The sequence below is a fragment of the Amphibalanus amphitrite genome, unplaced genomic scaffold (assembly GCF_019059575.1).
Source record: "Amphibalanus amphitrite isolate SeventyFive unplaced genomic scaffold, NRLGWU_Aamphi_draft 000058F_arrow, whole genome shotgun sequence".
Classification (NCBI taxonomy): Eukaryota; Metazoa; Arthropoda; class Thecostraca; order Balanomorpha; family Balanidae; genus Amphibalanus; species Amphibalanus amphitrite.
Genome location: NW_024881554.1, coordinates 548228 through 574362, shown reverse-complemented (window position 1 = coordinate 574362; position 26135 = coordinate 548228). Strand labels below are relative to the sequence as shown.

At 47.6% G+C, this 26135-nt stretch overlaps 1 protein-coding gene across 2 annotated transcripts; it reads left to right on the top strand.

Annotated features, from left to right (window-relative positions):
* Window positions 1-246: 246 nt before the first annotated feature.
* Window positions 247-25780, top strand: LOC122378347 (PHAF1 protein CG7083-like). 2 transcript variants are annotated; one of them, XM_043359303.1, is made up of 12 exons: window positions 247-510; window positions 1787-1869; window positions 3002-3085; window positions 4626-4669; window positions 5651-5810; window positions 10885-10989; window positions 12494-12605; window positions 13125-13339; window positions 13894-13976; window positions 16555-16630; window positions 20132-20278; window positions 24275-25780. In XM_043359303.1, exons 1-12 carry the CDS (start codon window positions 447-449, stop codon window positions 24329-24331), a joined length of 1230 nt encoding a protein of 409 aa, XP_043215238.1. In that variant the 5' UTR covers window positions 247-446; the 3' UTR covers window positions 24332-25780. The 2 variants fall into 2 exon arrangements, with proteins under 2 accessions (XP_043215238.1, XP_043215239.1); XM_043359304.1 differs by lacking the exon at window positions 1787-1869 and having other exon boundaries at window positions 289-510.
* Window positions 25781-26135: the final 355 nt, after the last annotated feature.

Sequence of the window (26135 nt, the reverse complement as noted above, 5' to 3'; positions counted from 1 at the left end):
GCTGATTGGTCAAGGAAACATCTGATGCCCTCAGGCACCCTCTTGGCTTATTTACCTCATGCTTCTTTGGATATCTTTGATTTTGATGAGCTCATTTAGTAAAAAAAGTTGTATTTTCATATATTAACAACTGATATGTTTTGAAACAAAAAAAATGGCAAAAAGGTATTTTTATTTACAGATATTGATCAATTTGGTGTGAAAAATTATATTATTATTGCAATGACGTCATCAACAGAAAATGCCCTTGACAGCAAACGACGCATCACAACCACTATCACAACGGACTACTTTGTTTTGTTTTCATTTTGGGATCACTGGAAGTTGAAGGCTACGGGACAAAGGGTAGTGCGATTTTTGCTGCGTGAGAACATATTTCTGAAGCATACTTATAGTTTCATTGCTTATTTGTGTATCAAACATTCTTGTGCATTAATTATTCAAGAATGCTTGACTTGGAAGTGGTCCCTGAGAGCAGTTTGTCGCATGAACAATGGGAGTTCATTCTGGGTAAGTCAATGCACATATTTTTCATGTTCCTACTGTGCTCGTTACTTATTATGGTTTATCTGCTTCTTAGATTAGGATATGAAATAGACAAGTTCCACCCTTGTTCAGCCACAGCTCAAGCCTGTCACCACGGTTTTTGAGCCTGGGACTCGTGAGCCATGCATGACAATGACAAGGCGGGGTTGATAAGGCTGGATGCTTAGGAATGCCTATCATTTGTTTCTATTATAACACAGCTTCTATTGATAGAGATTGACATTGCTCAATCTTTGGGAGCAAAGACAACCACAGCATAAAGTATAGGGGCGCAAAATGACCCCAGTAGTCGGCGCGCCCTAAAGCTCCAATAAACAACCAAAGCACTTAACTTGTGTTGGTGTGGCATAACATTAATCAAGCTGTGGAGGTTCTCACTTTTTTGTGCTTAGCTTTGATGGTTTGCTTGGTTCAGTGCTTTAAACCAGTCCCCAAAAAATATATTTGCAAATTTATCTTGACTAACTTGACTTTGACTTAGGCTCAGGCTAGATCAAGATAGCATAATCTGTAAGTTTATCTTTATTGATTGTGCACAAATTGCAGAAGTTACAGAAGTAGACAAATCCTGGCATTCATCCTTGATGTTAGCAGAGAAAGTGCATGCAAGCCTAAATAATATGCTTCAGTTTCTCAATGTTGATCTTTGTCATTAGTTTGCTTTTAGAGTTGATTTCAGAATGTAAGCATAATTCGATAAATATGCTCCAAATTAGCTCATGAAAGAAGCTATGGTCAGCTGCAACCTGTAGCTGCAGATATAGCCTCATTTCTCCCATAAAACTGTTTTAATAGTAATGACTTGTAAAAACTTGACACACTGCATGCCAGTAGTCACAAGAAACAGTTTTAATTTTTTCATCATAGAAATATTGTCCAACGGAGACATAGATACAGGTAGAAATTCTGGTACTGATTTGAACAAGCAGTAGTGGAATGTGACTCCCAACTTGAAATGACCCTGATTACAAGCTTTGAAAAGAGGCTGTACAGTGTACAGCTGTCATTCTATAAAAAGAACATATAAAGTTACTTGATTATGTAATGTTTCAGTTGACTACTTTCTAATTATCCATATGATAAGATAACAAAGCCTTACTTTGTGTCAGAAACATAAATTACTTTTTTTCTATTAACAAGCAAAGAAAAAATGTTGAGGGATGAACCAAGTGAACCAATGCTTATAGTGTAGGGATACACTAGGGATGAAGCTAATTAAAATGTGCTCCTTTTCTTACAGGTATGCACTTCTCACAAGCTGTTAACATTATTCAGCAACAGGTTGGAGTGATAAGGGATGTTCACATAAGCTACAGTGATACAGTAAGTATGAGTCTCCTCAATTCCATGTGATTGCTTGGTATGAATAGATAATAAAGGACAGTGTTCCATGGTGTTCCCCTATTCCAACAAAATTTTGACCAAAAAATTAGCTGTAGCTGTGTTAGTGTACAGGTGTTACAAATGAATGGGTGTGTGTATCAGTGGAAACGCAAGTTTCTATTGTGGTTATTGGATAAGGAGCCTGTCAACAATGTTTTTATTTTGACCCTCGCCCGTATTGCTGTTTTGACGGCCGCAAACGTATAGGGGTCCGTTGGATCCCCCCCCTTGCCGTTTCGCCCCTGATCGAGCTAGAGCTTCGCGGAAAAAAATTAGCGTGCTGATCGTGACGAGAGGAAGCCGATGATACCCAATTATAAGGTCCTAGGTCATTGGTTGACCTTCCAGGACAGGTCAATGACCCAAAAGTCGGGAAAATCGGAGTCTGTCAGAACTTCTTAAAGTGAGGTTGTGAAGGGGTTTTTCGGAGTGCTGATCACGAATTTCATGTTAGGTTTGAACACAGATGATGTCTTTATGCATTTAGGCCATGTCTGGTCAGGTCAGCTCAGGTCAGGTCAACCAGTAGAGGTCCTGCCAGGTATTCATAATAGGTATCAACTACCACTGACAGCTTCGTAACATGTTAAGAAGGCACCAAAGCTAGGTGCTTTGTAAATGTTCAAATAGTTGCGAGGTTCGAAATAATCTCCAAAAACTAGCCAAGAAACATGTAGAAATAAAAAAAGTGAATCAAGGTCATCAAAGGTCATTGACCTGACCTGACCATCACGTGACCTTGACACCCACCATAACGCATGGGACCAACCCAACATCATTTCACATGTTTGAACGCCGAACACCTCAAAAAGACTACAAACGCACGGATAATGAGCCGACATGTACGCGGAATCGCGATTCTGGCCTAACATGGTCTCGAGAAAAAGGTCACAGGTGAAAGGTCATTTGGGTCAGGGTCATGCAATTCTGAGTGTAAAATTGATTAAGTCGATGGTGCTGTAAGTTTCGTCGCGATCGGCCGCTTTTTGCGCGAGTTATTCGCGAAAAACCGATGGAGTCCGCCCCCCCCCCCCCTACAAGTGCGTGGGTTAACATACCGTTCCTGTTTCAGAACCCGCTGGATCATGATTTGGTCATCAACATGACCAATGATGGCATCCGCCTACTTTTTGATCCTGTTGGCCAGCGGCTCAAGGTAAATCTGAGCTTTCATCAAATTTTCCACTATTTTATTTTGTGAATCTCCTATGTGCACTTTATTACTGTCAGTATTATGGTTTCTAAATATGTGGGTTAATAGTTACATTCATGGGGAAGGAAAATATGGTTTATTATGTGATGCCTCGATGCCTGACTTCTGATACCTATCGATATCTGATGACTAATTTGGAAATCAAGAAATAGGACATCAAGCGGTGCCGGTACTTTTTTATTGACAAAGTCCAAGCGCCCTCGTTATATTCGGGCGAAGGTGATGACAAAATCATAAAACCTAGATATCGCTAAGAGTCTGGTACCCAAATGGTTATTGCTTACCTGCTGCCGTGGGACATACATTGGGAAAATGTGCGGGTTCATCAGTAATCCGAAGGTTCCATTTTTTTTTTTTTTTTAGCTGCGCTACTCGTCGTTTGTCAGTTGATTTGCGAACACAGCTCGTAGTCGTTACCCTTAGTATTGAAAGTTCCATGACAGATGACTGTTAGGGATCAGCTGGCCTGTTTTTATAATTAATTCTTGCTGGCCAAACCACCCAACGGCGTGCCATCGCCGTGCACTCGAACGTAAACCGGTCACGCTACCGTATGTATGTGTGTATGTGTGTGTGATATCTGCACCGCGATCCGTCGCTCGGGCCGTTTGTGGTCATGCAGCCCCTCCCCCCTCCCCCCCCGATCGGACTGTGCGTGCGGCGGCTGTGTGTTGGCAGCGCGCCGCTCGCCCGCTCGCCCGCTCGCCCATCTCTGTCAAGGCCGCTGGTTGGCTGCACCCGTTCAAGGCCCGCTGACGGCTGCCAGTGCGTTTTGTCGGGCGCTGCGGTGGATGACCGGGTCTTGGGTCGTGGCCGAGCCGCCTGGGGGTTTGGTTGTCGAGTTGAGGCAGGCAGAGCATCGTCCAATTTCACAAAGTGGTGTAAATAAGGTTTGGTGGCACTGTCTGAAGCTTGGCGGACGTTAACTGTCAGTAATTGCGCAATGTCACAATGTATTGTGCGTATTTACACCTTTACACCCACCCTATTTTGACGCTGTCGGAAATCATCTGGTCGAGACGAATACATGTTTGCCGACACTCCATTCTAGATGCCGTAAAGTGACGTGAATAACAAAGCAGCCTAGCTGCAGGTTAAACTAGGTCATAGGCAAGGCGGGTCGATGAGGGGGATTAAATCGAGCCACTTGCGCCAAACTACTGAAACCGACGGCATCAGGTGCCGGAGACGTGGCTTCGCCTTCATCAGTCCCGTCTCGTTGGGGTAAAATGTGCCCGGTATGTCCTTGTCGCCGAAGAGGTGGATGACGGTGCGAAATTAACTTACACTCTTTTTGTATGCATTTTTTACTCGGAGTGCCCGACCGTCACGGCCCGGGATCTCAGGAACCGATGAGTAAAAACAGAATGACGAAGATATATCTATTGTGTTGGACCGATCTTATTTTAGTTTTTCTTGTGAAGGATGATTGGGGATATCTACTGTGGCCTGTAGACCTGAAACCCTGACTCTTTGTTCCCAGGTCATCGAAGTGTACAACTTGAGCAAGCTCCGGCTCAAATACGGGTAAGATAATACTAGAAATAATAATGGGTCGGTGCCGTGATTGCTGAGACAATTACCGTTATCATACTGCACTCTGCCAGCGCTTCGTGCACTCTGTCACTTTTTACCGTTAGAATGTAATGGGTTACGCCCTTAACTGTCCTCCGCTTATTTAGTTTCTTTTAAACCATGGAACCTGAAACATAGTAGGTACCTATTCTTCATTATACTGGATTCATGTTCAATAGACTTTCAAGTTTCAAAGTCACGTGATTCCAGTCGTAGCATTCTTTTATACTTTCTGTAGTCGAAGTCGGTAGACTGATAACTCATTGAGACAGTGACGCAGTCGACATCATCCATCTCAGTCACAGGTCAGCCAGGCCACGTAGTCTCTATGCCATGGACGGGTGAAGCGTCGCCGTCTCGTCGGTCCCATGTTCCGTCCGGTCGTTTATAACGTGCCGTTATCACCTCTCTGTTTGGCGTTTGTGGCGCCACTCACCCACCGTCGCCTATTGCGTTGTACGATTGTGACGCGCCAGGCAGTGTGTGACGCAATCACCTCTGACATTGAACTTCGCTTTTTACGACGAATTCGTGCGCTGTTTTTGTGACGGGAGTTCGGTTCTGTTCACATTTTGCACGGTTTCTACGTGCGTCAGAGAAACAGATGTTTTGTCCTAAATTGGTATTCGCTTTGCTGCTGTATATTTACAACGCCCATGTATTCACACTTGGCCCCATTGGCCAATTTGGCCGTAATTACAGTGATTCTCTACTTAGAGCCATCATCTCTATTCAGGCATTCCTCGTCTTTTGTCCTTGACTGCTCCTCGTCCACGATGCATCTGTGCGATGTGCTGTTCATCAAACACTTGGTGTGGGCGGCAACATAACATGCCCATTACCGACTTTCTCCTTGTCAACCCCATCACCCTACCGTTCACCTGACGCTCACAGAGCCACCTGTACCAACTCTCCCTCCCTCCCCGCCGGCAGGGGCTGTGTGTTCAGCTCCACGGAGGTGGCGCCGTCTATACAGCAGGTGGACCAGACGTTCGGAGCCACCCACCCGGGCATCTACGACCGCGAGCGACACCTGTTTCTGCTCAACTTCCGCGGCCTCACATTCCAGTTTCCCGTGGAGCCCAAATTCGAGGTGAGAGGCGTACTGGCCGCACTGACCGGGATGGTTAACGGACGCTCGAGCGTCTTTCAGTGTCAAAAGGGACCACGGGTCGTCTTTGTCGGTAGCGTAATGCCACAACTCACATGAGTCGTCTGTCAATGTGATACTTAACCATGGGTCGTCTCTGTCTTTTTCGCAGTAGCCCATGGGTCGTCTCCGTCACTGTCGTGATGGTTGACCACTGGGCTTCCCTGTCAGTGTTGTACTGGCCCAACGGTCCATTGTTTGGCTCTGACAGTATTGTATTGGTCCACGGATTGTCTGACAGTGCTGTACTGGCCAACGAGTCGTATCTGTCAGCGGCATAATGTCTAGCGGCATAATGTCCCACGGGTCGATTTATTTTGGTGACGTCGGCAGAATGTGACGTGTCCACCCGAGATCACCTAGCCTGGCCTATGGGAGGCTGCACTCTTTGTTTGGCCGTCCCCGTGTGACCCGGAGGGCGCCGTGGCCGTCAGCGGGCACGTGGCAGACGACCGAAGTTTTCGGTGTTATTTCCCACTGGGAGTGGGGTCAACTGGCCAGGGTCTCCCTGACGCCCATCCTGGTCCCCGTCCAATTACATTATTTATCTGTTGAGAAGAGAATTTCAAGTTGGTTACTTTACCCGAAAGCTTTGTGAGTTTGATGGTAATGGGCCACCATTGAAATTCATTAAGGTACTGTTCTTGGAACGCTACCGGCGCGGACGATGACTTCATTACTTTGGTATTTTCTTGGTACTGCCACTTCCCTTTATCATATTCTGATTGCGCTTTCAAATGTCTTCAGACATGAGGGATTCTGAATGATTGCTCCAGGGCCATATCCGATTTGAATGTGAATTGACACGTACCAAATCTCATGCGCTTTCGTTATCGGAGAAATGAAATTTCCGCTTGGGAGGAGCCAAGCCGATAGATACCTGAACGGAAGCGTAGAAACTTGTTACATAGAAGTTGTCATGGCTTGGCTAGCTGCTGACGGGTCAGACCTAAATTATAGTGCTCGCTCGTCAGCATTTTTGACCAGTGTAGATAGCTGTGAACTTTTGCTGATATTGAGCTTTCGCTTTTTCGCATGTACAGAAACCCCTTCGTAGTTTTGGTCACTTTCTGTAAATGAAATCCGTGTTATAAACCTCGGCCAATATATCCAACGTGGAACTATTTAATGCCCTTCGGCCTTAACGCTCGCTACACACACATTTATCTAATGTACATATAGGCCAATGAACAGCTCACGCACCTTTCTGAAAGCATTACCTGTGCCATCCTGGGGATTGCACACTGAATCGAGGCCATCCATCGGATCGTGGCACTCCAATCTTCTGAGGTGCGTGGGGTCAGGCGATGGCCTTGGGCGTGCGTGTTGGGGGCATTGAGTGATTGGATCAGACTATCACTTTCTACGGACGGGGAACTGCCTGCGTCTGTATCTAGCTGACATGTTTTCAACGTATGGAACTATATTGGGTCCTGAATATGGCTCGGTTTGTAGTTCAAGTGTCGGGAAAGTCTACATTAATATATCTGTGAATATGAAGAATGTGTAGGGTTTATTGAGCTTTCGAAGGACATCCAGTCTAATACAGGTGTCTTGTGTTGCCGGTTACACCACAGTGACGACGTAACACAGTATTGACACGGGCGCCATCACACGCAAAAACCGACACGTGCGACGCACTGGCCTGTTGCGTAATACTCTGTTCGGCTCCTCTCCAATACCAGTAGCCGGGGTGTCCGATGACCCGTAATGACCCGCCGGAGGGGAGAAGCCCTATTTGTGGGCTGGGGACGCGCCGAACCAGTCGGCGGCTCGCGCTGTTGGGTATGGCGGACGGGACACGGGTCTGTGCGGGCTTTACAGGCAAAGGTTGTGCTATCAGGGGTATGAAAGTGAAACATGAGCTTCTAAAGCAAAGTCGTGATAGAAGGGATGTTTGATCTGTCTTTTAGATGAAGGTTCATATTAAGCACTATTTTTAAGTCCTCGTAAATGTCGCGTTATGTAGGCGTACCACGATGAAAACTAGTTATGCTTGAGTGTAACTCAGCAGACGTTTAAGGTGGGATTTTGCGTTCTTTAAGTACGAGGCCACGGTAATTACATTTCGTTTGATGACTGCCGAAAGTAGATTGGAAGTGGCTTCTTTGGCTGGCTTCGCGACAGGAGCGCAGTTAACGTCATTGTTTTCCCGGTCGGGCGCTGTTTTCGGGTACGTGACCCGACTGGAAACCCTCCCGGAACTTTGATGAAATCCCCGGCGTCGTCGCCCTGCGAGGGTCTTTGTGAGGCGAGGCTCGCGCGCTGGCTGAGAAACAGTGTGTTAATGTCGCCCTTGACCACCGGCCACTGGTCTGTCAGCAGTTCACAGCTCTGTGAAGTGCGAGCCACCGGCCGAATGGCAGTTCTACTGTCCAAAAAATGGGCGAGCAACTGTACCTGGTTGGCAAATGTGCTTTCATGCAAATGAAACCTTTCAATTGTAAGGCGATTGTAAGGAATTTCTCTGATGAACATATCATTACATGAATGTTTGGTTATTTCTCATCCCTTTACGTACCGGAGACGAAAGTTCGTGCATGCGTGATTCTGAAGAAAAGTCAAAAGACATAGCAGCTCTGTCCAAAAACATAATTATATTTTCTTAATTCTGACCCGCGTTCAAAACTTGGCCGGCATTTGAAGTAGTTGACCAGCACAGATGTTATTCAGGCTCAACCACCTAAGGAGGCGAGATGCGAGCTCCAATTAGTCTTTGGTCCTCACAAAGTATGGAGCTCGACTCGGAATCTAGCGGCGTTAAGTTCCCCACTTCCTCAGTATTCCGGGTGTTTCTGACAACTGTACTACTCACCAAAGGACGAGGGTCAAGGCAACGAAATGAATAGTGAGTAGGTTCTGGGACCGGAACACTCGAAACCAGGACACTCGAAACCGGCTCTCAGCGTGACCAGTAATGAGGTGGCCGCCATATCATCGCTGTGCTACTCCTTTGAAGCCGGGCGTCGAGTGCTCGTTGAGCCGGATCTGAGAGCGGCACTCGCGGCGCGGTGCGCCAGGAGTGTGCCCCCGCGGCGCACCGAGCGCCAGTGTTGTGCCGTCGCCAGAGTGCTGGAAGTCCCCCACGGCCTGGGGAGGATGGGGGCTCGGGTTGTTGGGTACGCGATCGGCGCTGCTAAGGTTCCAGCTGGATCAGCCTGCTGATCTGATGTCTACTTGGAGCGACATCCACCAAGACTGAACTGCAGTATGGAATGGCATTTATTCAGTTTGTTTCCGTGGAACGACATTTAGCCAACCTCTAGTGGCAACATTAGATTTTGAAATTGAAAGATGTGCAACTGCCGAAAAGCATTACTTTTCTCTGACGTTATGAAAAAACGGCAAAACTGGGGTTTTATACGAAGCGTTTTTTTCTGGTCAATAAACAGTAAATATATTTGGGAAAGTAGTGCTGTAGAGAGTCGTTTTTGAAATTATGTTACTTTTTTAGTTTCGGGCGACTCCGAGGTGAAAAACATATTAAAAACCAAATATTTCGGCTTAATTGAGTTGCCCCGTTCGGCGTTCACTGGTTTCGAGTCGGCCGCTAAAGCAAACCAGTGATGAAAGGATAAAGGAGTGATAAAGCTGAAGCATTTTTTTATATAATTTGTTCACCTCAGTGTGGTTTGAAACTAAAAAAAAGCATCAGTCATTTAGCTGAAGAAGACATTAAAAATGACACTTCGTCAATTTCCTTATAAAATTATTTCACCTCGAATATTTTATCGCTCGCCGTTGTTCTTTTTGGAACAGAGCTCTCCGGAGATAAACAATGGCAGGAATGTGTTATCATCCCTCCGCAGCGCTCCATTAATAACAGCCTTCCACAGCGCAATTATCTGGCTCTCCTGCTCTGACACCAAAATACATGATGTGGTGTCAGGAACTCGACGCCGGAGGGTGTTAAATTAGTTTTAAAAAAGCGATGCGTGATTGGCCTTTATTTGTTCATCGTTTCTGATAGACGCGTTATAGGTATACGCGTTTACGCGTATAACAGACGCGTTATAGACGCGTTTCTGATAGGCACCCATATGTTTGCTTCTTTATCTGAAGAACTGAAGTAATTGCTTGCTTCGTAAAGTCGAATGCTTATTTATGCTTCTTATCTTAAGAATTGAAGTAAATAGCAGATAGTAAACTTGTAAAGGAGACGCCACCCTGCCCTGTAAATGTGCATTCATGTGTAGTACTATATACACCTACTATTATAGTAGGTGGGCATGCATTCAGCCATATTTCTTCATGACCAGATTTGAGGATATTGCACCAGAGATTGGCATAAATTGCACGTGGCCTGAGAGTTCCATACAAACGTTCGGGGACTGGGGTCATTTGTCTTTGCCACAGCTTGTCTTAGCAGTTATATATCGGACTCTGCAAAGTTTCGAAATGAAATGTGGGTACTATTGCGTTTCGTACCCAGTAAATTGTCAAACGTGCCATTTTTCACAATCTGCACGTGTTGTGAGCCGTATACCCATAGTGTCGCAGCCACCTGGATATGAGTTCAAATGCTGCCCAGCCGTCTGTGACCCCTGTGTGGGACTGGTGGCATTTCATTATTGCAATCTGTTGACTTTTACACAGGCTACCACGCTGGTTCCGGTCAAGATACCGGAGATACGGTGCGGTACCGGAATGTGTAACTTCCTATCACTTATAGCGTCTCTGTCAGGCGCCTTAGGCAGATACATGATGGAGTCGGCTCATCTTCTTGTTGTATATGTGTCAATGTTTCCGTGTATGTAATTGTGCTAGTACTTGTGTTCGTGCCGATATTGTGCGTGAGGGGCCATATAATGCATTAGTTATCATAGTATCCTCATGTCACTCACAACATTGCTTAACGATGAGCCGTGTAGTGGAACTGACGCTGATTGTATTTGTTGTACACACGCAATCCTACAATAGCTTCAATCCAAAAATGGTATATCTGATCACTGTTAGGACAGTTAAGCGTTTTGTGTGCTGATATGCCGTTAACGACAGTGCGTTTCGCCTCTTCCAGCCACGGTTCGCCGGCGGTCTGGGCTCGCTGCAGTTCCCCGGTGGTGGCTCACCGCTGGTCTCCCAGATGAGCATCTACAGTGGCAGCAGTCGGACCGCCACAGAGGTGAGACATACCCCCATACTATCCAACCGCGAAGCACGTACTCATTTATCATTGCCCCGCGGAAGTGCGTGATGTGTACTGAATTGTGCTCGGTTGTGTATGGGCCGGGTGTAGCTTTTCTATGTGCACGAAAAATGACAAAGTAATGAGCGTTTTAAAATGTAGTCATGGATTGGTTTTTGCTTTTACCTGAGTTTCTAGTGAATATCAGGGGTGCGATCATAAGCGTGTGTGGTTGGTTGGAACTACCAGATACTACCACCTCGATGTTTTGAATATGGATGCCGCTAGTCCAACATTTGCTGAAGTTTATGGCAGATTGCCTGTGTTATCTAATGGCAAAATGATTCTTATTGTGATGTGTTCCTGCGACCATCCGTTGTGTTGATGCGCTCTTATCTCGGCCAATCCATCAAACCCCCATTTACTCCACCGCTAACGACCCCGGGATATGTTCTCGCCCGGCAGCGCGGCTACATTACATGCCGCCGCTCGTATGGTGGCGCAATTATGCCTGTCCCATCTGCGGAAAACGTCCAACTTGTGAGCAAAATCGCAGGAAACCTTCCAAGAAACGATTAAAGGATATTTAGCTTTAGGATGCAGTTACGAGCTTATTAATAAATGTCGCTTGGCCTGCGTCGTTTTAAGTTGTTTCCGGGAACGCGGCCCCGGCGTTCTGCGACTCGTCGTCTCGAGGCTCGCTCTCGGGCGCTTTGAAGCGATCTGAGTAAGGCCTATCTGAGAGCGCTCCGGACGAGACGACAGAACCTGTTACTAATCAGTTCTGGGAATGAAAACAGAACGGCGCACCGGCAGTCCTCGCTAATTGATGTTAAATTTCGCTGGAAAGTGGCACTCTAATAGAGGATCGCTGATGTATTGTTGTAGAAAGTATAATCATGTGGAAAATCGGTACTGGCCGGAGCGTAAATTGGTTCTGGAAACTGTTTATAGCGGCAATGCGTCATCGACTAGAACTTTTCGTCTGTCTTTTCAGAATTTCGGCGATGGCTCTAAATTCGTTTCCTATGTCTACTTGAATTGGTAGTGTTTGTACACGTTTCTCGCAAAACAGAATTGAAAGAACGAAGTAACCTTTTATCGAACTCTTGTCGCTTTAAACCGAAGACGAATTATGAAGCCAGATGGCAGCGTTTGCACTTCTAATGGTGGAGTACATCGCTCATTTTGTGTCAGGAGAAAGGGCAAATGGTCTTAGGCTGTAGTGTACATACATTTCATGCCGAAAATCAGTATTTTTGGTTATAAGTACGGAACAACGGTATTGGACATAATTGGCTTTGAAATAATACTTGACCACCTGAAACGTTGCATTGACATTGGTCGAGACTGTCCTGGGGTTTACGCACGAGGCCCTACATAATTGTTTGGGATGAAATAGCCCACAAAGCGTGTTTGAATGTATATTTATTGTGCATCAGTTTGGAGATAGCTTGTTTTCCCCTTTATTTTCTTGTCACCGTGTTTGTCGTGTCCACAGGCTCCGCCGATGCCCGTCTCGTGTTTCGGAGGCCAGGTGTACACCGAAAAGTGTGACGTCATCAGGGAGGATGACGTCACCAAGGGTGTACGGCTCCATCTTCTCGCGGCAAGTGAGTGACCTTATATGGATTTTGACGGGTGCCGCCGTTCAAGCACACTGCTTGTATATATTCTGGACACCGAATGTATAATACGAGTATGTTTGGAAATCTAGTTCATATCACCAGTTGTGACTTTTCTGGAAGCTGTTCAGCACTCAATGGTTTTATCGATACTCTCTCCGCCAGACATGTAATCCCTCCGTTTATTCACCCGTGCGCTTCGTTGATACCAGGAAGGTCAGGTTGTCAAATAAGTCAGCACTCCTGCAAGTGCACAGTGGCCTGTGTTCACCTCGAGCTCAATTTTTGCCGTCTGTCTGTCCGTCCATCTGTCCTCAGGCGACACCCGTTTGGGCGTAGTGAGCCCTAGTCTGACCTCTCTCAAGTATGGCGTATGATTCACTGTCTGGCTCACCTTTCGCTTGCCGTTCCGTCCCCAGGTGACACGCATTGGGCGCTCTGTGCTCCTCTCTAACTGTGGTGTTGATATTCATTAGTCCGTCCGGCTGACCCGCCGTCCGTTCCCAGGCGACACGCACCTGGGCGCGGACAGCGAGCCGACGCGGCTGGTCCGAGAGGTGCAGTTCGGGGACTCGTGTCAGGACGTGGCCACGCTGCTGGGCGCTCCCACCAAGGTCTTCTACAAGTCTGAGGACAAGATGAAGATTCACAGTCCGTTCGCGCACAAGCGGGCCGCCTCCAGACGCTCCGACTTCTTCTTCAACTACTTCACCCTGGGCATTGTGAGTTGCTGCCGGTGCAGGGAGGGTCAGAGAAATGCCTGTGGTTGCAATTTTGGTATCGTCAATGGTTAATGTGCTTATGTAATGCAAGCTTTGCAGGCGCCAAAATGCGTATGCTTTTTACATAAAAGTTGGTGGTTTTCAAGGTTAGACATTCGTTTGAAGAGGCTGGTATATATAATAATCTTAAAACAGCAACGTATCTCATAAATATCTGCCATAGTCAATTCACTTTGATCGCCATTTTAGCAATGTTTTGTTTCTTGAATAACACGAAGCAGTTATTTTAATATGGGCTCAAAATAATGGTTGTCTTGTGTTTTTTGTGTGTACATCATTTTGATGTTTTTTTTTCATTTTAATGCGCCTCAAAGCATGGGACTGCGTTTTTTTTTTATTCCACGCCACTTTAACATATTAGACGTGTGTTGTGTTGAACGAACAATATGTTGCGTCGAATCAGAGATGTTCAGAAATATGATGTTCAGCCGACGAGCTATTTTCCGCTCCGCTGATCCGTAATCAAATCAACCTGAGCCCGATGCTCTTTCCAGGATATTTTGTTTGACGCCAGAACGCATAGAGCAAAGAAGATTCTGCTGCACACCAATTTCCCGGGGCATTACAACTTCAACATGTGAGTGTTGACGATTGAATGTAGCATTCTCGGAATCATGTAACAGCGTGTTGCGAGGCCTTAGTAACTGTTTTCGTTTTTAACACCCTTGCAGAATATGTGGTTAGAGGAGATGTTTTAGAAATAGAATATAATTAATAATCTGTTAATTAGAGCGAAACATCCGCTAACAAACAGCTCACTGGCAATAGTGTTATTGTAATTAAAAGCGTAATTAATGAAATTGTAGTATCGTGGGAGTCCAATGCATGAAGAACGTAATCAGGGTGATCTTTGATCATTTGATGAGAAGCGTGGTTTCCTATACAACCATCCGATACACGATGCGATAGATAAGGATAGCGTACTGATGCTAGCGCCCGCTGAAAGGATACACCCATCTGCCGTCGAGTCCCGGCCTGCTAGCTCAGCTATGATGTCGAGTATATCAGAGGCCTCTTGCACCAAAATCCTCTTGCACCAATGCTTGGATTATTTTGCATCGTATACCCAGTCCAAGTCTCAAATGTAACAATTTGCGTGCAAAATTTAGCAAGCACATGTAGGATTATGTATTGGGCTATTGCAAACAAATTTACCACCGTTAGATTAGCTTATTCTGAAACCGGTTTTTCGATTTTACCTAGCTAGGTAGTTTGGTGCAAGAGGCCTCTGGTCTCCTGCTAGATCGACCATCGCGTTAGTTCGACTATGACCCGTCCGCTCCAGTCTCCCCCCCCCCCCCCCCCGGTTCGGTCCAGTTTGGTTTGGTCTGCTGCCGGTCCGATCCGTCCCTCGCCGGTCCAGTCCGGTCCATCACCGGTGTGATTCGTTACCAGTCCAATATCCCGCGCCGCCCCGCTCTCCTGTTGTCGGCCGCCGCGCCGGTCCCCCTACATTGTTCGTCCGTAGGTCGTCAATGCCGCTTTCCTGCGACCATCTCTGTCAGGCGCCCGATCGCTGGAGGCATGCGTCGTCACCGTAACCTTAGCCGAACTCATTGACTGTCCCACACGCGAGCAGGCGGGGACCGGCCGAGGTGTGCGTACAGAAGGCAAAAAAGTGGGGAGAGGAGAATTACGCTGAAGTGGAGAGCAAAAGCGAAGAGGGACGCATGAAAGGACTATTCTGGTAACTGCTTGACGCACACCAAGCAATCACATTAGTGTGTTATATGTACAGGTCTCGCGAGATTAAGCGGTAGGTTTTGCACTTTTACATTTCCGGTTATATCTCAGAAACTAATCGATCTACGATGAAGCCATTTTACACGATCATGGCCGGCTTGTTAGTTGTTACCCAACAGGTCGATCGCATCTTTAACACTTAAAAGCTTAAGACAACGAGGATATAGCTTGAAGTACACTAAATTTTCTAGGTGCAAAACCTACCGCTAAAACCCGCGAGACCTGTACGTACACTTACCTATAAGGGTTTATACATTCTTCACATCGGAACATTATCCGTTCGCTCACGTGCTGTGCACGTGACCCAGCCATGAATCGGTAGATTTGATACGAAGGCGTATTGGTAATGTGATCCAGTTGCTAAATGGCTTCCCAATGGTGCAGAGTGCAGACATGACGCGGCTCTTATTCACTATTAGTGTCCGGACGCTGGAGAATTAAGTACTCGGAGCTAGTTTGTGACTGGCTCTGAGTCGCATCTCACGGGAATAGGACGTTGATCGCTTCTTGGACTCACTTGACGGGACTTTGGTGCTCCTTGGTGGGGGGGGGGGGGGGGGTTCATAGTGTGGGATGAAAGGCGAGATGTAGAAGGATATTGGATAGGAAGATCGATGGCACGTTGTATGCTGTGCGAGCTGAGATATTGGCAGTTCCTGTCAGCTGATATATTGTGTATACTTTCCTTTATATTTTGCCTTTGTATCGCATCGTTTGATTTTTACTTGGGTTTCGCCAGAGTTTATTGTGAAGAGGTTTTCTCGAAATAAGATGAATGTAAACAACTTAATGATTTTTTTTCTTACCGTGCTCTGAACAACATTTTTATTTGACAACGTATTCCTATCAAAGTCAGCTAGTTAGTTTTCCTCTTTACTTCCGGCACCTTTACTGATTCCTAGCAACATGACGAGCGTTTTAGTCCTTAATTTTCTGAGTTGTAATACCGGAGGGTCACACCGTCCCGGCTTTCCTTCATTCAGGCCGGTATATCGGACTGCGGCTGTCCTCGCTTTAATAGCCATTAATACCAGGCATTCGTGCACTGATTGACCTGATGTGACGCTAAATGCCGTGAAGCTATGTGTCGCTGTGGTCAATGCAGTGTGTAGCGTGGGGCTGCGACGCTATAATGTAACGAATGGCGGCCCGTGACGCCATACTGTGGCTGGAGGCGCTGCGATGTAACACGTTGCCGTGTGCCGTGTACAGTAATTTTATTGATGTGTAGTGATGTGTATGCTGTACATTACTTACACTGCAGTAATAGTAATAGTAATCTTGTCCCGTGATGTGAACGGTAGGATTACGTGATCATGTGCCGATCGTCTTGCTGCAGTCTTGTATCGGTGGGAACCCCGTTTCCCAGTCGTCCCCCGCGCACCGCCCTGACGCCGCGCTCTGCCGCACAGGTACCACCGATGCAACTTTGATCTCTCTGTCGACCCGCACTCGTCCATCATCAACACGACCACCGACGGCGTGCACGTGAGTGGCACTGGGATACCGTGGGACAGTCCACCGCCCGCAGATACTCCGCCGTAAATGCAATGTGCAAATGCCGCAATGCCGCCGCAAATGAATGTGACTGTCCGGATAGGGCCACCGGGAGGGTGTAGGGGAGAGTGGGGTAATTTGGCCGCTTTTTTTTTAGAAAACGATGTAACTAAAAATCGACAACATATTTCTGCATTTTCTCAACGCTGACAGGTGTGGCATACATTTTACTTTCTTTGACAGTAAACTTGAAATGATAGATTAATTATTTATATTGAAATTGTGACGTATTACAAAGGTCTGCAAAGCGGCCAAATTGCCCCACTAGCAGGGTTATTTGGCCGGGGGTGTGGGGCAATTTGGCCGGTGTTGTATTGAGGCCATGATTTTTGTTATAGGCGAGTCAGCTTCACTTTCAGCAATGACGTGTGTCCTACGACGCATTTGAAGCATTTTGGAGGTTGACTCAGCCGTCACAGTGGTCGAAAATAGTCAAAATAGCGGCTTAAGATGCGATGACAGCTTTTTACGAATAGCTTTTGAAGTAATCAAGCTAGGCCAAAACTAAAAGTACCATCGTAATTCTCTCGTCATTCCGCATCGAAACATGTATGTGTTGACCTCGAGAAGTCAAGGTCAAAGGTTGGCTTCAGGTCACGCTACCTTAGGTCGCTTGACCTCAAGGTTACGTGAGTTCAAGGTCATCATGTATATCATTCGATGCGCCTTGACGAGCTGAACACAATGAGACCATTTGCGCGGCTGTATCTTTTTTCTGTAAGTATCTATTAGCAAAAAAGCGTTAGGTAACTTTTGATGACGTCACATGCCCTTACAGCTGTCCAATAGGAAATATTGCATCAAGGTAGTCAAAGTTGGTCATGAATTATGGCCTTTATGGTATAATTGACCATGACAACTCGGCAGTCCCAGCATAGTGACTCCGAGCGCACCGGCCAAGTTGCCCCGCTAGTCCCGGCCAAATAACCCCACATTGCCATTCTGAAAATTTTTGTCTATAAAGTCGTCATGGCTGTACAGAACTAGATGAAATTGCTCTTGGAACCGCTGAACACCCTAAAAAATGGCGCTATAATGTTGGAATTCGTTCAAAACCCAAATACTACATGTTATACAAATTTTTAAAGGGAAGTAAAAGTTACCATTTTCTAACGAAATTCGCCTTTTATTAATTTTGAATAAAACTAAGAGGGGGAAAATTTTGACATTTGTTCTCGAGTTAGTTCTACCGATGACAAATGAATAGAGACTAAAGTTATTTCATTCACTTTTATCAGCTTTCGTACAGGTGGGGGCGGCCAATTTACACCACCGGCCAAATTACCCCACTCTCCCCTACATCTCGAGCTATGGGCTAGCCATCCTTCCTACCGCGCTGAAACGGCAAGGGACTTACTCTTCGGAACGGGGTGCTCCAGAGGTGGTTACCAAATACGTTGCAGTCACTCGTGCCCCTGTTGCCACCAGCCGGGTAATTTGGTCAGATAGGTTTTCAATTTTTCGTAGTGAATCTTCGAAGTGAAATGATGGCTGAACTTTTTTTGCATCCACGGTGAAATTCTCAAACTGAACATCGATAAGCTATGTCTAGGTTCCTTAGTAGTGTACTCGGATTAATGTAATTGAATCAATAGCTGTCTGGTCGCGACACTTTTTGCTTCTTTTGGTCTCCATGCGCAAGTTTAGCTAGGGCCCCAGGCAGTCGGTGTATCAACTTGGAAACTATGTTCATCATCGTACGTTATTAAGCCGTCTTCCCTGAGATTGGTAAAAGTTCGTAATTGAAGTATTTTTGCTCTTTTTTTTGTAGGAGACACTCTTCGAAACAATGCGACTTAGAATGCAATAAGGGACAGTGAATGAATGCAGATTCATTCATCGTCAAATTATTTTACGACAGTTGTAGGCATAATTAGCAATCGGAAACAGTAAAGCCGTTTTGTGCCATCTAAGTCGAGTTAACAAAAGTAGTTGTTTACGTGTGTATTCTGTGACGCAAATGAACTATTGATGCAAGCCAAGTTAAGAGCTCATTGTGAACACCTAAACATGATGTAAATGCGACGGAATCGCATTTGTATATCTCGTTGGTCGCAATCCCCACTCAGATCTTGTGAACCCCCTGATCCGTCCGGATCCACTCAGCCGGAGCCGGAGCCAGAGCAATAGGAATTGCGGCTCTTACGGCGTCAGACGCTTGTGTCTGTATTCATGTACCGAGAATTGCTGAATAGGTACGCTGTATGCGGCAGTTCGCATCGCTCATTGAAAGACCGGTGACGCCTTGGTGGTCCTTTCATCACAGTTAGGCCCTCCATACGGAGTTACTATAGGTGGCTAGAGTCGTGTGTGTAGAGTCCCGTGTGTAGACGCCGGTACTTCTGGAGAAACTAGTGTATTTTCCTTCCAGGAATAGAGATATCTTACGCGCTGGACAATACTGGATAGAGTACTGGTTCAGTTACCCGTAGTGATCGGCAATAACCAGTACAATCCTAGTGCCCTGAATTGAAACATTTAACAATTAGCGGTGTCTTCATTTTTGGTTTCTTGAGAATGCAGACAAGCATTCTCAAGTCTAATTTATTGCCGGATTCGCTCCAGTTAGAAAGCGATCCTTTCTTTACGTAGGGAATAGTGCTCTGATGTTGGCGTTTCATTCCCTGGCTTGGGTGGCACGTCGTCTCAAATGACCGCCGGCGAGTGATGTATGGCCTCTCGGATACGTCCGGCTCTCACGTGGCCACCGCGCCGACGCGTAATTTGACCGCTCACGAGTCCCTTCTGAACGAGTCCCTTCTGAACGCTCTCACGTGAAAGCGACTGCTAACACGTGCCCGCTGCACCCCCCCCCCCTTCCGACCAGGGAGAAGTCCCTTCTGACCGCTGACATCGCTGACATGTCCCTCCTCTGGCCGCTGATTCGTGTCTTTTAACGTGATCGCTGACCTGTTGTGCCCTCTGTCCGCTCATACTTTCTCTCTGACCTCTAGCATATCCCCTCTGACCACTGACACTATCCCTTCGCCCTCTGACCTGCCCTCTCCTGACGACAGATCCGCTCCGACACCAAGTGGGAGTCGGTGTGCGGCCTCTCCTCCTCTAACCACTGGCCCGTCCCTTTACCCTCTAACTCTTCTCTCTCCTGACGGCAGATCCGTGCCGACACCAAATGGGAGTCGGTGTGCGGCGTCTCCTGTCCCTTCTGACCAACCCGTCCCCTTTTCCCTGTGGACGGACGGTGACTCGCCCCTCCTCTAACAGCAGCTCCGCGCCGACACCAAGTGGGGGTCGGTGTGCGGCCTCTCCCGTCTCCTCTGACCAACCCGTCCCCCTTTCCCTGTGGACGGACGGTGACTCGCCCTCTCCTAACGGCAGATCTGTGCCGACACCAAGTGGGAGTCGGTGTGCGGCCTCTCCTGTCTCCTCTGACCGTCTTTCTACCCTCTAACTTTTCTCTCCCAACGGCAGATCCGCGCCGACACCAAGTGGGAGTCGGTGTGCGGCACGCTGAAGCCCTCCAGCCGACCCGTGGTGCTGAACCGCGCCTCCACCACCAACACGAGCAACCCGTTCGGCTCGACGCTCTGCTACGGCGTGGAGGACTTCATCTGTGAGGTGAGAACACGGAGATAGAGTGACGGGAGGGGGAGGGCGGCACGGCAGGCTACCGGCCTAGTGTGCCGTGTGTACGACACATTACACACTAAATACTACACACCACACACTACGCAGTAGGCATACTAAACGAGAGGTGGGTCAATATGCCAGGATAAGATGCTCACGAGGCGTGCGTGATGACAATCATCTACCACTGTCAGTAAGAAATCGTCGGTCGCCGGGGCCACAGTTGTGACGTCAGGCAGGCAGTGAAGGGTGGCAGCTGAAGCTAAAATGAGCTGCAACTTGGCATGGGCGCTCGGCACGCTCGGGAAGACGATGAGTTTCATGTGTGAAATTCGCTCCCGCTTGGATCACATAGAGGTATATTTGAGCCGGACTTGGGACATGTAGATTAATAGTTGTGTCGATACAGGTAAGTCTAAAATTGATACCCACATGAAAGATAACGTGCAAACCTGTCGAATCACGTGCTATCACATGTTGCGATGCCTTAACCCGCGCCCCGTAGGGGGGGGGGCCGAAACGGCCCCTCCCTGTCCTTTTCGGTCGATATCTCCTACACAGCTGGAGATATCGCCACCAAACTTTCAGGACCCCTCCGGGCATCAATTTTACACATTGTGACCAAAAATTTTTCCAGAGGCTATGATAGGTTGGCCACAAATGACGTCAGAGTGACGTCATGTTCTGTCATTTTCGACCGAAAAAAGACCTTCGCGAGAAGACCTGTCAGGACTACAGCTTTGAAGATACAGAAAAATGATCAAGACATAAAAGGTGTAGAATTGACAGGGCTACAAAACTGCTATCTCGAATTTTTGAAATTTTTGAGTTTTGACCCCCAAAAATCAAAAAAGCATTTTTTTGGATATATTCGCCAAAAAATCCAAAAAGTTTTTTGAGTTTCGAAAAAACCGGAATATATGTGATAGTGCCTACCGTCTTCTATCTACATACCAAATTTCAGATCGATACCTCGTTTTTTGGCCAAGTTATAGCGAAAAAACTGTCCAAAAATGATGACGTCAAATTTTCAAACTCAATTTTTGGCAATTCTAGAACTCGTAGAGCAAAACGAAGACCACCATTAGACTCCCCGTGACGAGCTGCATCGAATCGATACCCATTTTATGCAAAAATATCAACTTTGAAATTTGACCTAATTTGACCTGACCTTGACCTGACCTTCACAAAAACGTGACCTAGGCTGGCCCCAAAGGCTGCCTAACCCACATAATCGCATTTGTCATGTAAAATGGACCATAAAACATGTATCACACGACACATTCATATTGTGACCCCCGGTGACCTGACCTCGCTGTGACCTGACCTGGTATCAGTGACCTCAGATAGCAAAGTATGTGTTTGACGAACAATGTACCATCGATGGTTTTCAATAAATTACCAATTTACTCGCTTTCACAGCACATTTCTTGAATTGCCTGTGAACGGTGAAAATCTGACCTTTGACCTGACCTGTGACGTCATCGGTTTGACCTAGGTCAATGAAATTTGGTCACAAGGTAGTTCCCGGGTGGGGCTATCGAACGCCGTTTGAATTTTGAAAATCGGCCGGTAACTTTCCGAGATCTTAGGGGGGGGCCGAAACGGCCCCCCCCCTACGGGTGGTAGGGTCCGCCGGTAGCCCTACGGGGCGCGGGTTAATGTACCCATATTCATTCAGTACTTTGAAAGTTCGATTACTTATTCTAGGGAGTTAAATGTAGTCAGCCTGTCGAGACCAAGGTCAATATGTCGAACTAGAGACATTGGGTAAACGTTAGACAGCTCATTCGCAGTAGCAGTATTGACTATGTCTTTCACAGGCGACATTATTCATTGCTAATTAATGCAAATTCAATAGCATCCGGATAGAAAAGCGAGCTTCCATTGTTCGCAATACAAGCCAACAATTCGCTGAAGCAACTATGGCTTTTAAAACGACTAAAGCGCATTTGTTTCGGTCTCTCAACCCGCTGAGAGTTGTTCATTAAGTTAATTGTGAGCACGACCTTATGCCAAATGAATCTAAGAGTAGGAAACTTATTTCATTTCCGGCCATTCATTAAGAACGGCAGTCGGTTCCAGTTGCTGGCAAGTGGCCCGCTCTCGTCCTATCCCGGATGCGCCAATAGCTTACCGTGGAATCATTTTGCATTGTACACCTCGGCTCCTTGAAATGCTTGATGGGACGCGTGACATGCGAACTGCCTCAGTGAGCGCTGAGAAACAGCTGGTCAGTCTCCCATCATTAAACGGTCTTCGGATGTCCTAACGAAGTGGCCAGAATTGGCTCCCTCTTTGGCACACCTAGTGCGAGACTGACGTTCCTACTTCCTGACTAGAGTCGCAGAGCTCCTTATTTGTTGCAATGGCTGAGAGGTGTGCGTTTTGGAGCTACAAATGAAAATTGATGACAATTGTTATGTGTGTGACAAGAAATACCACTGGGACGTGTAAACGTGAACGAGCTGCCGGGATATGAGGCCACTTTTGCCATAGTACCAGTCGAGACTACCTGATCACTCGCGTCGAAGGACACGTAGGACGTCGTCGTCGTCTTAGTTTGCGACTCTCGCTAGCCGTCGTATATCCCACCGAATTCGAGACATACATTATACATTCTTCACCGACGCTATTCCGCCGCCCAATAAGCCTAGCTCTCGGATCCTGACCTCCCTCTGGTGCCGGTGAACCCTCACGATCAGCGCCGCTTCAGCGTTAGAATGTGTCGGTAGATCAGACGCTGCTGCTACCGGCCGGAGCGGTGGGAGTTCAATATCGGACGGGCAGGCGGGCGGGCGGAGTGAGCGGGAGTGGCGCTGACCTCCCCCCCCCCCCCCCCAGGAGAGGAGGAGTAACCGTGAGAGATGAGAGGTTGTTTGTTTCCCGCCACTGACGGGCCCTGGACACGGTGTCTGGTATATGCTCTCGGATAGCAATGCTCGTTGTTTAGGTGCTCCCGACTGGGGCACACCCGCTAACTTTGTTAATGTCAGGCTAACTTATGTTGCATCCTGGCGAATATTGATTCGGGAGGCGAGTTCAAGGTCCGGGTACGTTTAGGAGGGGGCGGCTAGTAACTGCACCTAGATTGGTAAAGGAGGTCGAGCGGAAAGGATTAGCGGTTAGACCTTTACTTCGTCTTACTTCGTAACAATATTAGCTTCATGTATTGAGTTATTGAATGGCCAACTAATAAGAACCTGACGTTTTATGAAGAGTTTGAAATCAACTATCATAAACTTTATGAAGTAAATAACGTTTAATGAAAGTTTGATATTAGCTACGATAGTTCTACCTTGATGACCAAATACTCTCATTGAGATAGAAAATTGATGTAAGAAAGTGATATTAAATGCTGCATTCGGGTTATTATGTTTTTGTCCACATTTTCTGTGAGATCAAGGGCCGTCGTCGGAAATTAATTGGCCGGCTACCGAAATGAAAGACCGAGTCAACATTCTTCTTACGGCACTCGGCAGGGCGTGTCGTGGCCATTTCGGCTGGATATCGCCATGCTGAATTCTAGATAAAACCTGAGTGTTATTTTATTTCGGACATGTCGTGTGGCGGATGGGTGCTTAATTGTTTCGTTGGTTTTTCTCTGGCTGAAGTTAGTCTTTCGTTTACAAAAGCCTTTCGCTCGACCAGTTGGTAACATCACACCTCATCCAACATCGTGTTATGCGTGCGTGTAACTTCTTCCTGCCCGGCTGATGTTTGCCTGGACCACGTCTAACCATGGCACCATCACACTACGCGACACGGTGACACCGCGTCTGACCAAGTGACATCATGACACCTTGTCTATCATGGCACTACATCGCAGTTACATTGTGACAGGGCGTCTGATCGTAACTCTCCGCATCTCGACAGAATGTTTATGTTTATCGTTAACAAGCACCAACAGGCAGCATGCCCGATAATAGGTGCAGTCATGCAGTTAAAATGACGCCATGACTGACTGACCCTGTCTCCGCTCCTCAGGTGATGAACAACGGTCACCTGGCGTCGGTGACGCTCTACCAGCAGGAGGAGGCGTGACGTGGGCCTCTGGCCGGCTAGCTCAGTACCATCACCGCCACCTTAGCGGCGACAGCGGCGGCAGCGGTAGTGACAGCGGCAGTGACGGCAGCGGCAGCGGAGGTTCGTTGGTCAGGTGCGTACAAAAAGACACCGCCGCCGGACGAGGAGCGGAGCCGCTCGCTCGCCGCCGTGTCGCCGCTCTGTCGTCTGTCCGCCACGGAAGGGATTCACTGTCAGCCGCACCATCCAGCGGCATCCAGCGCTTTCACACAGATATATGAGGCGTCGAGCGCCCCACAGAAGGCTGGGCACCTGTACTGGGCGACGTCAGCGAGCAGCAATCAACACGACGAGAGAACTGGGGTCTGGACTGTGCCCGGTAGCCCGGGCACCGGAGCAGACGCTCTACAGTATCAGAGATCACGGCAGCATCGATTGGCTATTGAGCGAGTAGAGAGAGACAGCGTGGAAGTCAGAAGGTTCTGGGGGAAATATGATCGCGTTGGTCCCACTGGCCTAAGTCAATGTGTTCTGAGAAATGCGAGTTGAGTAAGGAAATGAGTTATTAAGTCAGATAAGACGGAGAGAATGCACCCTGGATGGTTCTTCTCGATCGTCTGAAAACCAACAGAGGCGTTACAGGCTGCCAGCAGGGCCCGGTGGCCCGCTCTCGACACTAGTTAGTGCTAGCTTTAGGTAGAATATTTTGCGCTTCGTCACGGTCGTCTGTACGTAGAATATCGCGTAGTTTGCTGTGCGCAATGTGTGTCGATATATGAAGTTTTCCTGAGTTGTTACCAAGATATGCATTACCTCTGGACAGTGGCGGTGGAGAGGCGACGGCCTGTCGCTGGTGCCCCGGCTTGCTGGTCGGTGCTGAGCCGATAGTATGTACTTGCGCCGGTGTGCACGGGGGTTATATGCTGCCATGACGGTTTGTGTTTACTGTGGAGTGGGAGCCATCTGTACTGACCCGTGACCGGCCGGTTGGTATGGAGGGTCCCAAGACACGCGTTATTAGTGAGTTACCGGTGTTTGACTATAGGCCGGGTCGTGCACGACTGTGCGTCTGTCTGTGTGTTTGTCCCGTGCCCGGTCGCTCCCCACCCAGTCATGTTTATGAATCAGTGCCTACACCGGTCTGCTAAGTCTGTCGCTCTGTGTGGTTCTCGTTTCCGTTCGCACTCTAACGAACTTGTGCTCGTCTGGAACCCACGGAAACCGGCCATGAAATGACCTGTATGTGCGGGGTCGGTTCGTGTCATCGGTCTCACATGGATCGCTCGAAGGTCCGGTGCCAGTTTCGGTTCTCTCACCGCAATAGTCGCCCATGTCACGGTGCTTGTGCGGCCGTTATATAACAGAGCCGGCACACGCACCGTGCGCTGTCTCACAGGATCTCGTCTGGGCCGTGGGGTCGCAGTGGGGTGTGAATGCTCCGCGACGTTAATAAACGGACTTATTTTGCTACAGAGTGTTGCACGGCAACCCGGCGGGAGGAGGAAACTTGGCGAGATGGCGGAACCGACGGAAAAGTTTGTCAGCTAGCGAGGTAAACTTCATTTTCTTGGCGGCGTTTTTCCGACTATACGGCGCTAGAGTCAGTGGTGGGGTGTTGACAAATATGCCACCGCCTGGGATATGAGCCGGACACTTATCTCGCTAATTCAACACACTTGACACGCACAGCAAAAACACGGAGACGGAACACTCCGCCAATATTCTATGTTGTCCGGGACACGAGTGCTGTTCTTGTCCGACTGCGCACCAGTTCAACAGGAAAGTCGCAGACAGTTATGTAACAGGCGGTATCTTTAGACGG

Coding starts and splice junctions, on each gene's coding strand:
- LOC122378347 (XM_043359303.1), top strand. CDS start 447: ATGCTTGACTTGGAAGTGGTCCCTGAGAGCAGTTTGTCGCATGAACAA. Junction 10,990..12,493: donor GCAGTCGGACCGCCACAGAG/GTGAGACATACC, acceptor TCGTGTCCACAG/GCTCCGCCGATGCCCGTCTC. Junction 16,631..20,131: donor CGACCACCGACGGCGTGCAC/GTGAGTGGCACT, acceptor TCCCAACGGCAG/ATCCGCGCCGACACCAAGTG.